The sequence below is a fragment of the Ornithodoros turicata genome, unplaced genomic scaffold (genome assembly GCF_037126465.1).
Source record: "Ornithodoros turicata isolate Travis unplaced genomic scaffold, ASM3712646v1 Chromosome31, whole genome shotgun sequence".
Taxonomy (NCBI): domain Eukaryota; kingdom Metazoa; phylum Arthropoda; class Arachnida; order Ixodida; family Argasidae; genus Ornithodoros; species Ornithodoros turicata.
In genome coordinates, this window is record NW_026999355.1 from 1,521,524 (window position 1) to 1,534,032 (window position 12,509).

At 45.9% G+C, this 12,509-nt stretch overlaps 1 protein-coding gene across 1 annotated transcript; it reads right to left on the reverse strand.

Moving 5' to 3' along the window:
- Positions 1-6,580: 6,580 nt before the first annotated feature.
- Positions 6,581-7,693, reverse strand: LOC135373767 (guanine nucleotide-binding protein G(q) subunit alpha-like). Its single transcript, XM_064606856.1, has one exon. The coding sequence runs from the start codon at positions 7,691-7,693 to the stop codon at positions 6,581-6,583; it is 1,113 nt and encodes a 370-aa protein (XP_064462926.1).
- Positions 7,694-12,509: the final 4,816 nt, after the last annotated feature.

Sequence of the window (12,509 nt, forward strand, 5' to 3'; positions counted from 1 at the left end):
TCAAAACGCCTTCATTACTATTAAATACTACATGTTGTTCAGTCATATACGCGGTTTCAGTTTTTTGCAAGATGTGAAAACTAATTAAACATTAATTTCCACCTCTCGCTCAAAATCGAACGGCAGACGATAAAAAAATTTTGTCACCTTTCAAAAAAGAAGGTCTGCGAAAAATGCAGGCAGACGGCAATGCCAGTGCAATACCGAAACAAACGACACTTCGGGCATGCAGTAGTAGTTTCGACACGTCGGGATGGGACACCCCGAATGACCAAGGGGGAGTCACTTTCTTCCAGCAAATCCTCAATACAGGGGCATTTCGCTCAGTTGTAAGCGCGCCCCATATCTCTGGACAATTGCTATGTAATGTACTACTGCACTGTTCTCTTCTCTACGTAGTACATACTGCGTGTTGCATGTGTATATCTGGCCAGGAAGTTGATGCATCAATACACACCTAAAAAAGCGGCGCCTTTTTGTCCTAAAAGGAATCGTAAAGCAGTAGTGGTGCAACTTTTGAGACTTTATCGGACAGCCTAAGCCTGCAGAGCACGGACGTCACAATTTCTGTCCCAACTGCACTGTTTTTTTTTTGTTTGTTTTTTTCGAAAATGAAAACAGAAAATTTACGTGCAACACTGTGTCGAAGTGGACAGAAACAACGCATTGCTTTCAAAGTACGGCGCCAGAACTACATTGCATGCGGACAACAGTGGGTCTAAAACGAAAGAAATTGGCCATACGTGTCAGCTATGTAGCCGTCAGGAGCGGCAAATCAGTCGTGTACATGTATCACTGTTGCTTGACGAAATGCGGATTATTTCTTGCCGGACGTCGCCCCGAACCGTTTAACCGCCATTTTGAACCGCCACATGAAGTATCCACTGCCACGTGTATGCCTTGTTGCGCGGGGTTTACAAGCATCAAGCTGTTAAACTACTTCATCAACGTCCTTCGTCATTTCTAGGGATCCAGACGGCGTCATGAGAAGAAAAAAAGAAAAAGAAAACGTTTTCAGTTTCGTACGGACACCAACTGGTTGCGTAACTCCGAAGAGCTTCTCAGCACAGTTGGGCCTATATACTCGAATTTCGTGAACCCGCTCCACAAATGAATGCCAAAAACTACTGAAAACTCCTGCACGGAGGAAACGCACTCACAAGCTGAATCACATCCGGCTTTTACTGCAATGCCAGAAGGATGGATCTGATACTGGTTCCCGACGCCGAAGCGTCAAGCCTGCCACGTTAGACGGCAATCTTCTTCGCTATTAGAACGGCGGCGATGTGCTTTGCCTTCTCACATCAAGCTATAAGTTACTTATTGAGAATATATATATATATATATTTGTTCACATAATAGCGGGGTGGTATATGGGGCACCAGTACAAATGAGCTATTGGCACTACGCTACGTGTAGTGTGTGGACTCTACGATGTGTAAAAAGCACGAGAGTGTTCTTCAACCACTGTGTGTTCTTCTAAAAATATGTGCTTTGTCTACGTGAAAGAAGAGCTTTGTCACACAGAGGACGCGTACAGGAACGCTATGGCCAAATTCCAAACCAACCCTCGCTGAAAAAAAAAAAAAAGCTTGTCGAGCGTCACCTATCGCATGAAAGGCCAATGGGTAATCGGACAAAAGAGCATCTCTCAGGGGGTTGATTTGAAATAGGGCACTACGCGGCGCACCAGCATCAAATATACCAAAAGGTTAATCAAGACTACATCCATCTACGACACGGTACTACACCAGAGATCTGCGAATACCACGCACCAATCAATGAATTAATCAATTAACGGTTAAAATAGTTATTGGTTGCATCAAGCGCCAATACCGCAAGTTGCGCAGACTGTTTCATTGAGACTCTGCGTGAGAAGGGGGGCCTCAAGGGACAGTCAACTGCATCAATGATTTCCCCCGTCTATTAAGGCCTTCGGGTCTTCGCAGATCTCCGACACAATTCACTGCTGATAAACAGCCCAAGAAAGCACTGTTCTGTGGCAGACATTATTCTGGTCCACATGTGAGATACATTTAAACGTTCAACTCAACAGCCAAAAGAAGAAATGAGGGAGACCACACGGTGCACAAGCGAACCAGAAAATCCAGCGGCAGTATATAACGAAATAGTTGCACCAGCAGCGACATACAACATCAATGGTAGCAAAGAACAGTATCAGGTACTGCGCTGTGAGATGCAGGACATCGCATTGTATAGGACATGAACACCAGTAGCAGCTTATGAAGGTCTTGCCGAAGAACAACAACACCAGAAGAGACCTAAATGTGTACCGTCATACTTCCGTATGTCTGAGTGACTAGTGATTAGCACTTTACCAACCGAGCACTTCAGTCAGTCATAAACGGAAGAGATCCTCGAAGTATAATATGTGGTTGTCACAAAACAAATTTCGTCGCGTATGCCGGAATTTACCGATGGCAACTGCTGATAGTTAGCGCTGCCCCTGGTATGATGTCACGAACAGCAATATTAGCAAGAAGGTCAAGTGAAGGACTGCTGTGTATATACGATTAGGGTAGGGGGTAGCTCCCCTGTGCGATTAAGGTATCTTTGTACCTTCTTAATGGGGTAGCTTTGTAAAAGCTATAGGCTGCTCCCTTGCTCTGATGCTGGGATTGTACCAATTAATGCAGGGAACACGTGGAACATCTATTATTAGGTGCCTCCAGAGGGAATGTCACAACCTCTTTATCTGATCATCCACTTTTTGTTTGGTCGTTTCCTTCGTCGTCTATTCTTATAGCCGATCTTTTTCATCCCGATTAGTAAGTACTGGGCAATAATTCTAATGCACCTATTTTATTCAGTGCCGAAGGTAAGCACCCAATGCGCCGTAAAAGACGGCTTTCTGCTCTATTTCGCGTCTCAAGTATAATGCCTTCATTTATTTATAATAATAACATAAACATTTGTTCCTTGAAGATCGATCTATTAATACAAGTGACATATTTAAAAGACACATTTAACAGTAGCACGGTCAAACCACGGTATACGTACTTAGTGTCTTTTTAGATGCAATATTTATAGGACTATCTTAATAACATAACGTAAAATGTATTTGATCACCTCGATACACAAAAAGAAAGAAGCATTTTTAAGAACACATTTGTACTTCTTGTGAAACGGAGGCCCATCGCTATCGTCACCACGTCGTGACCGTCACGTATGCTGCACGTCCTGCGCGTTATTGTACTACTGCCGACCACAGCCGTGATCTCTCAGCGAGCTTCAGTCGGCGTCGGAAGTCAGAAATCTCATTTGAAGCATCTCTGGATGGCCTTTCCGACATGAAAGACAGTTGAACACATTCGCGGTGTATTAAAACTCGTAAGCTGGCAACTTGTAGCGAGCGTAACAGTACGATCAGTTACTTCTCGTGTATAGCTGCGTATTGAGAGATACAATTAAACCTTGTCACTAGAACAGGAGTAGCAGACACAGTTGGGAAGGCTAAGAACTGCCCTCACATACAGGTTCGACGCTAAAAGACTGCGCCTATATATACGAATAAGAAGAACTAGAAATAAGTAGTCCGCTAGAAAAGCAACGACATGCAACTTGGACATGCGCGAATATACCAGAATATTAAAGAAAATCATTATCACAACAACGCGCTAGTTCACTGGAATGGTACGATGCCTTCAAGGACCATATACTACAGTCTACCGAGGAAATTGTGCACATTGGACCAGCGATCTTAAGACACAGAGCTATTTGTTAGGGAAGGCCTCTCCAATCCTAGAGGTCATACTCAACCCCTCGCGAGCACAAGAGCAGCACTTTCTAGTATCACTAATTTTCCAACAACCAGTAAGCAATAATCATCTTGCAGTGTGGCGCTTTCTCCGCGTATTTATCTGCTGCCATCAGCAATTAGTCTTCATGTTTTCATGGCATGTGAAAAGCGGATGTGTGAGACGCCGGGTATAAGATCTTCTTACACCTACTTCTGAGGGGCCAGATACCTTCTTTGATCCCACGAATGCAGTGCCGGATTTACAGGGGCGGGGATCCGGGGCAGATATGCGGAGTAATCCGTTATAAAGTACGAAATCATTCATATGTAGCGCTGCAGAAATTATCAGTACTATCACGAGTTACGTCTAACGAAGTAAACAACTAATGACCTCTCCTTATAGCACGCGCTTCAAATACCACATGGAACTGTGTAAGGGGCTCCTGGAAACATGTAATGAATGTCATATTACTTGATGAAAGTAATGGCATTAGTAACGCCTTACTACGCATGAAAAGTAATGACTAACGTATTACATTACCTTCCAAAACTGTAATCAATAAGGGTAATGCATTGCAATACACGTAATATGTTGACCTCTGGCACCCGGGCACTGCGCTTTGGGGGCCCATTTGCGTTGCCCGTCTGCCGGCTTGGAACACGAACTAAAACTTTCCGAGATCTTTTAACTAAGGAATCAGTAACTAGTTATGTAAAATCAATATGCTTCCGAAGGCCTCCTTCAATTTCGAATTTCGCCAACTTTCAGACTACCGTGATTCCTACCTAAGCCCCTAAACCCTCCCACCCTCCTAAAATTGTAAACACCTAAAAAAAAAAATTGTGAATAAAGACACTCTCTCCCTCTCTCTCTCTCACTACCGTGTAGTTGCCCGCTGCCATAATATCAAGATGTTCCTCGCCGCACGAAGACCTTTGTTATGTGCTAATATTTCTGCTTTCTCTACTTTTTTTTCGGTATGGCGCAAATATTGTACTGTGTAGAAATTCTGACTGGAATTCCATGAGAATTTGAAGCAAAGTTCTCATTTACCTAAAAAAAATTGCCAAGGTGCAATCGGGCACTCGCTCCGACGGCCCCGTCCCTTTTAAACCTGGCACTGCATGTGTATTTCCCGCTTAAAATAGTTGAATGCCACAAAGTATCGAACGCATTAGTCATTGCACTTGTAGTTCAGTTCCGCAATTCGCTTCCCAAATAAGTAGACCCCATAGTGAACGTGAAGCCTTCCACTCCATGTCGGTCGCATAGTGTCCTTGTGATGATTGAAAAAGCTAAGGGTATACACAGATATTCTTATCACCAAAATAAAGTTGTTGCTTGTCAGCGTGCAGGAGAGTCTCCTACCCTATAGGTGCAATTATACGCATCGTTGAGATAGAGACCAATGAACTTAACGTGATTTCCTAGTGCATAATTTAGGTACATGCATGCAGAGGCGGATCTAGGGAAGGGAGGGGGGGGGGGGCGGGTGTCCTGACCCCACCCTTTAATTTATGTCGTTACATATAGTTTAATTGACCTTAGGTAGTGTGGTAGGATGAGCTCCAAGGCAGGACCCCCCGCTCAGAAAAATCCCAGATCTGCCTCTGGGCACATGCTTTTACCAGCTTCGTATCCGCTGGTATGGTAGCAAAGGGAGTACCACTAACAGTTCAACAAGTGCTTCAACTATAGGGCGTGCAAGACGAGCCTTTGAGGCTCGAGTGTACTGTCCACGTTTATTGGCGGCGCAAAATTCAAAGATGTTTGCGTTTCTATTGTTAGTTACCTACTGTAAGCGATGGCTAGAGAAAGACATAGTCGTGTTCAACTTAAGAAAGAAAAGAAATCTAGTCTGTCAACTACATACTCCGTTGGAGATAAGGAGACGCTACAGTGCGCCAGGAGAAATACTGCAGCGCCACTAATGCGCCATCAGTAGGGGAGCGCACTTTCTGCCGCAGCGTAATGTCACGCGACCAGTCTTAACAGCCAATACAGGAGCAGCGTGAGCATGATGGATTACATTATCTGGTGCAGGGAGAGAGCGTGATCTCTCTGCCTCCAGCCATCCTGTCCGCGGCGCAGTAGTATTTTTGAGAGCTGACGGACTAGATTTCCTTTTCGTTCTTAAGTTGAACACGACTATAGATAAATTCTTTTCCTGTCCGAAGACACGGACGTAAAGAAAAATATCCCGGCGTGGGAGCGAGAGACCGGCAGTCGAAGGAGGTTCTCCTATAATTAGCTGCTCTAGCGTCTGTTTCTGTCTGCAGTTTTTCGTTGGGATATCCTCTCAATAATGTTCCAATTGGATGAATGTCGGCTAGTCTTATCAGTTAGAGCTTTTGAAGAAAGCACATATGCTACGAACGTAACTTCCTTCCGTGGAGATCAGGCCAAGACACAGACGCCCTGTCGTAGCAATAAAAAGCTAGTACAATAGAGGGAAACGGTGGTAGCAGTATGCGTGGGCCACATGTGCGCCGATATTTCGCCATAGCAGACTGTTCTTTTGTTGAGCTCGGTTGAAAGAACAGCCATCTGTTCGAAATATGGGTGGTTCCCAACATAAGCCTTTGTCTCTACCTATGATGGCCGTAGCTTGCTGTTTAACAGTTTCTGTGGCACCCTGAGGAACAGTTATCTCACATCAGCACGCTTCCTCAAACAAATTAAAGTTGCGGACAAGGAGAACATCCAATCGATTAAATGAATAAATATCAGAGGACAACGGACGGCATGTAACAAGCAACATCACCGATATTGTCCGATTGTCGCCCCTCCGTTGTGAAGCACCCGGTACCTCGGGATCTCTAGGTGGTGGGGAAAGTGAAGGCTGTGGCCGCGGCCACCGCGGCTTCTGCGTTGCTTGAGGCGTCTGAAGGCTGTCGGCCTCGGCCAGGAAAAGACCGAAGGCAGGCGATCTCCCTCAAGGTAGGCATCACATAACGAATATCGTCCGTATCAATGGCACACGTGAAGAAAAAGTAGACGGGTCTCTCCGGGTTGAGATCGGCGAAAGTGCGACGGATGAACTCTCTGGCAGCTTTGGGATCGCCCGGTGGACCCCGGTAGGCTGGGAAGTAGGCTCCCAGTGGTGCCCGCTCGATCTTCTGTTCCAGGAGGTCTTTCTTGTTGAGGAGTAGGAGCAGATGTGATTCGGCGAACCAGGGACTAGATACTATGGTGCTGAAGAGCGCTCGGGCACGCTCCATCTTTCCGGGGTCGTCGTAATCAGAAAGTGGCGCCACAAAGATCACTGCACTCACGTCTTGAAAACAATGAATCCATTTCTTGGGCTCAGAGCGCTGTTCGCCAACGTCGACCAGACGCACGGGACACTCGTCCAGTAAAAAGGGATACTCGAGAACTCCGCGGGACGGCGTCCGAACTCGAAGGTAATCCTCTCGAGACGGTACGTAACCAGGACATGTGACGCGGTGCACGTCCGGCAAGAAAGGTGGCAGACCACCGTACTCTGCACGCCTCTCGTAACACTCGCGAACACCCGCGTCCTCCCAAAGACGACGCAAGGCCTCAGACACTGGCTCGGTCAGGGGAGGCTCCAACGTCTCGCAGCGTACCGACAAAACCAACATTGCGTTCTCCACATTAGACGGGTTCTTGTACGGAATACCTAATGCATCCATCGCGCGCACGATGCGCTGCAAAGCTCCGATGAGAGCTTGAAACACACTACGAACGTGTTCGACGCGGTCGCGACGAGCATCACCTTCTTGAATGAGACGCACCTGTTTCAGAAACGTCGTCTTTCCCGCTTCTTCAGGTCCGAGCAGAAGAAATTTCGATTCACGGCGTGCTTCGAACCATTCCCGATTGAGCTGGCGTTCGATTTCTTCGTTCACCCGTTTTTGCAGCTTAGCTTCCTCGCTGAGGCAACATGTCATGGCGACCGGCGGCGGCATCGCTCCGATCAACAAGTGGATCCCATCATTTCAAGAGGAGGGGAAGTGCCTGGTAGAAAAAAGAATTCGACCGAGTGGCGCACACCTGTGGATTCTGGGAGAAGCGGTCCTTGACTCGCGTCACTGCAACGACGAGGAATCGGGAAAAAGGGAGCCTCCCTTCACAGCCCCGCTTCCCTAAATAACGGAAGCCCGAGAGAAGAATCCGAAACTATACATAGGCGTCGTCTGACCATCACGGCGGCAGGCCTTGGTAATAAATTTAGTTTTTCGGTGTTTCTTTTTTTTTTACCCGATATAGTATTCCCAGTCTAGTATTACGTTTTTTTTTAAAGATGTCCGAGAGGAACATTGCGTTTGAGGCTGACAAATGACGAGCTCTACGACCCAGCCTGAAAAATCGATAGCGGGAGTACTCATGCGATGATTGTGTAGCAGACGACGCGGTATGGAGGCGTCGCTGCGTGGCGATGGAGGACGCAGCATATGCGGAAACTACGATTTATTGAATTTGTATGGGCATTACTTCGACGCATTCCAGTTCGTTGTACGCCTAAAATACGGACGCGAAATGCGCTAGATCTGTTTAAAGCACATATTTTCGTACATCTTAGCGTCTCGCATTTGCCTGCAAATACGACAGAGAGAGAGAGAGAGGGTGATGCTCTTGAATAATTTTTGTTCGGTATCGGCGGCTCCAGACCTGAGACATTTGCTTTAAGCCTCCGTCGCTGGCCAACGCTTTAATGCGTACATCATGTAATGAACAACAGGTACCAAAGTTTCACAACCACATAGTGTACAAGTGTTCCGAAGTGCACGAGTACGCAAGTGTATAATGCACTCTACGTCTGAGCAGAGCCGTCCCGATTCGAGCTCCCACATATGGCAGGTCAAAAAAGCATCCCCCCCCCCTTTCCACGTCCGCGTACGTTCCGCCCTAGCGTACGAAATACTAAAAGTCACTAATACCAGAAGCTACGGTGATGGCATTCCACGCCAAGACTGGGAAGTGACCCGGGTACGAACCTGGGTGTCCGCTTTGCTTTGTGGGTGCTTTCCCTGGGTTTTCCTTAGACGCTTCAATGTCGGCACAGTTCCCTGAGAAGTCGGCCCAGGGTGCACGATCCCCTGAGCAACATACTGCAGAGAGACAGTCCGCTCAGAAATAGCACGCAGAAAAAAAGAAGAAAAACACGCGTTCGCAGACGACTGGCCTCAGAGAAGGAGAGGTGCTGGAGCGGCGCGTCAACCCCTTCCGTCGCATCACCCTGTCCGAACCGCAGCCCCCTGTAATGACGCCACTGATGAACATTAGCAAAACCAATGAGGAAGACCGATATGAAGAGCTGCATATATATGGATTTCTGTGGAAAACCTCCATTAGACCGAAACAGATTGAATTGTATAAGACAGCAGTAGGCTTTTGTTCAAATCGGCTGCATTCTTGGCTGCAAACAATGAGAAAGTTGACTGCATTTTTTGCGCCATCTGAAAAGACGGCAGTTGGCAGTCAGGGAGTGCCGTTGACTGGGATTTCACCCTGCATCTCTCTGATCTATCGATTTGCGTTTGGGCCATCGTAGGCTGCAAATTTTGGTCACATGAACCACTGTCACGTGGTCTTATAAAGCTACGGACGGACCTACACGAAGGATGGCCCCGTATTAATAGTGTGCCGCAGGCAGCGTTTCTGCTTTCTTTCGTATGAGGTCAGAGCTGTCAGTTCCAATGGCGTAGCCAGGGGGGGTTAGGGGTTCAAACCCCCTCCCCGAAATCGTACCCTTGGTAGTGCATTTGGAAGAGGGAAACGACGGTGAAATCCTCCTCCCCATGTAAAGTCCCCATAGAAGCCTTCCCGATATATTTTTCTGGCGACAAAAAAGACACAACACAATTAAGTATCTGTATTGTTTTCCGTGTGGCCACGCTCCGGCTTTCATCACAATGCATCACTTTGCTGGTTCTGTTATTATTTTATTTATTTATTTATTTAGTTTCAGCTACTTGTGTCCTCGCGTGACCGGCCTAACAGAAATATCACAAATATCAACGTGATGCCAGTGATACGCGAACGCAGGCGACCGCGTCGAGGTTGGCAACGTGGTGACGCTTGGTACTAGCTTCTCGCGCGGACAAGAGCTGTTCGCTGTTCGCTGCTCGTCGCCAGTGATCTTCCGCACTTCAGGAACGCGGGAGAGTATAGGCAGAGCAGATATAGGCGTGCACATCACTCTTCGAGTTTCAGCATACTTAATGCAATTTGTCAGGAGCGTCAACCAAACAGAAGGTCCAGGCAGAAAGTTGAAGAACAGCTTCTAATCGTACGTGGTGGAGAAATTGTGTGTCGACTGCAAACCAACGCATTTTTTTGGCATCGTCTGCTCTTAGTTTCGCGCTCGAAATAATCACCGGAGAGCATTGAGAGTTGAACGGCCGTTCAGGAGATTTAGTAGAACTTGCATCGTATATATGGTGTTCGAATTGGCTGAACGTTACCCCACATCAATAGCCCACCTAAGCTTATTCATTAACTACTGAAGGAACGAAATGTTTGAACTGGTGTCTCTAAAGAACGCACTGAAGACTGTCTAATCCTTTTCTTTATTTACGATTATGCATGATGTAGTTTTCACAGCTCCAACTTTCTGTGACTTTTTTACATAAGTACATTTTACGAAAATCCAAAGGGCTGTTTTCTGTGCAAGTACATGTTAAGTCACCTATGTGTCTTACCGTGAAAAAGGACACTGACTACACTTTGGCTTTTCACTGTTTGGCCTCTTTTCCAACATATATAGGCAATTCTTGCCGCAAGGTGAAATTGGGGAAGTGCCTAGTCATTATCTACTGTAATTTCACCACTTGTAACATGCCCAAGTCACCACTGTCATATCTTATGTGTCATCACTATTTCCAGATGGTACTAGACGTCAAGGCATGGTTCGAATATGTGGTGGAGTGGGCGGCCAAGAGCCCAGGAGAGTTCATCACCTACGTGCTGCTTGCACTGTCTCCATTCTTCCTTGTGAGTGCTTTCCTCTCCTGGAAGTTGGCCAAACACCTGGAGGCGGAGGAAAAAAGGAAAAAACAGAGGTCCAAGAAAAAAGCCAACATTGCTGAAACCAGACGGACCAAATCGGACTGAAACAAAGAGCGGCCTGATGCCAACAATGTAGCAATTCCTAGAATGTATGGGCGCCCCATGGGCTGGCAGAAGGTGCAGTCCTCTTCAGGGACCAAGTATTTTCCTCCGCAAACATTGCTGAGGCTTCTCACCAACACTGTGTATGAGACTTGATTGATTATCATGTGATTTCGTTAAGAGTGATGACAGTGCAGAAATGCACACATTGATGAAACAACATATGGTTAATAACTGAAGAGGTACAACTTAGGACATCCTTGTTTGAAGAAACTTTGTGAAACCACTTTGTACTTCTAGGGGCTGGGGACCAGAAATTGTTTTTCCTATGTTGAATCGTGCACTATGTGCACTGTAAGAATTACACATCTTGTGTTCCATATTGTACTAATATGCATTTCTTTCTTCCATGATAAATATTGAGAACATGATGCAATTATGAAACTATTAAACAGTTTGCAACATCACCCACATTTCTATGCAGGCATGCTATTGCGTTATAGAGGTTATCCTGAGAAGTGTTGTAGATACGGTTCATTGTTATTCAGTAATAATTGTATATTGAATTTGAATTCCGTATCAGATATGGAACTCTATATTCAAGTTTCAAATCAAAGTAATGTCTCTTCCAAACCGAATACATTTGAATAGTTCCGAAGCCCAAGAATGTCAGAAGAGAGGGCATACACAACAGAACGTTTGCTGCTTCATACGAAGGTCTGTACACACATATGCTACATATCTGTTCAGTTCAGTATGTAACTATTTGCTTCAATTTGCTTTGGGTAATGTAAAACGTTCCTTCCGCCGGGGTTCATACAGATACGTAGTTTGGGAAATTTTTCAAAGACTTGCGCACACTTTTAGGGCAATATCTCAAGGTGCAGAACTGTGTTATGTGTACCCTACTGCTACAGCTATGCAGAGAGCATCGTTCTAGAACGAATTAACGCAAAATATCAAAGCGATATACTAACTGTTACAACTCTTCGTATCCATCTTGGCAGTTTATTGATATATTTTAACTTCCTTTAATGCGCACTGCACAGCAATGTCATAGCTCTCAATACGGTCAGGTGGCATTAAACAAAAAGCGCATGGTGAACACACGGAGACAGGTGGGCACACATGCAGACGACATTTGTACGAAGGGTTGCTGGACGACGTTTACAAGAAATGGGACGAGACTAGACGTGCTCCGAGATCACAGTGTGGCCAGACAGAGGGCTGGTAGGTGAGCACGTTTACAGGGAACACATAGTTTAGGAAGCAGTCGGAAGGGACAGTTCAAGCCGTGGTGTTGTTCGTTAAATGAGAGCATGAAGAAATACTCAAAAAAAATTCAAGGGCTTACAAGGCCTTGAGATATGGACTTTCAGGTCCAAGGGTTTCAAGGCCCTCTGCAGACCCTGTTCATGGTCTTAACAGCATCTTGGGAGCTGTAGGTAAACTTTGTAACGCATAGGCCTACTAAGTCGAACTATGAAAATCATTATTGTGGGGCAGAAACAATGATTAGTACAACATTTCAAAAACCATGCTGTCTTCTGGTTGTCAAATGTAGGGAGAGAAAGATGCACCGTCAATGCCATTCTTAAGGTTGAAAACGACTACATAGGTGTGACGTTTAGGGAATATTTCACTGCGCATGTTCTATGCGGTCATGCTACG

What these genes read in the sequence shown, in the direction of transcription:
- LOC135373767 (XM_064606856.1), bottom strand. Translation starts at nt 7,693, where the DNA reads ATGCCGCCGCCGGTCGCCATGACATGTTGCCTCAGCGAGGAAGCTAAG.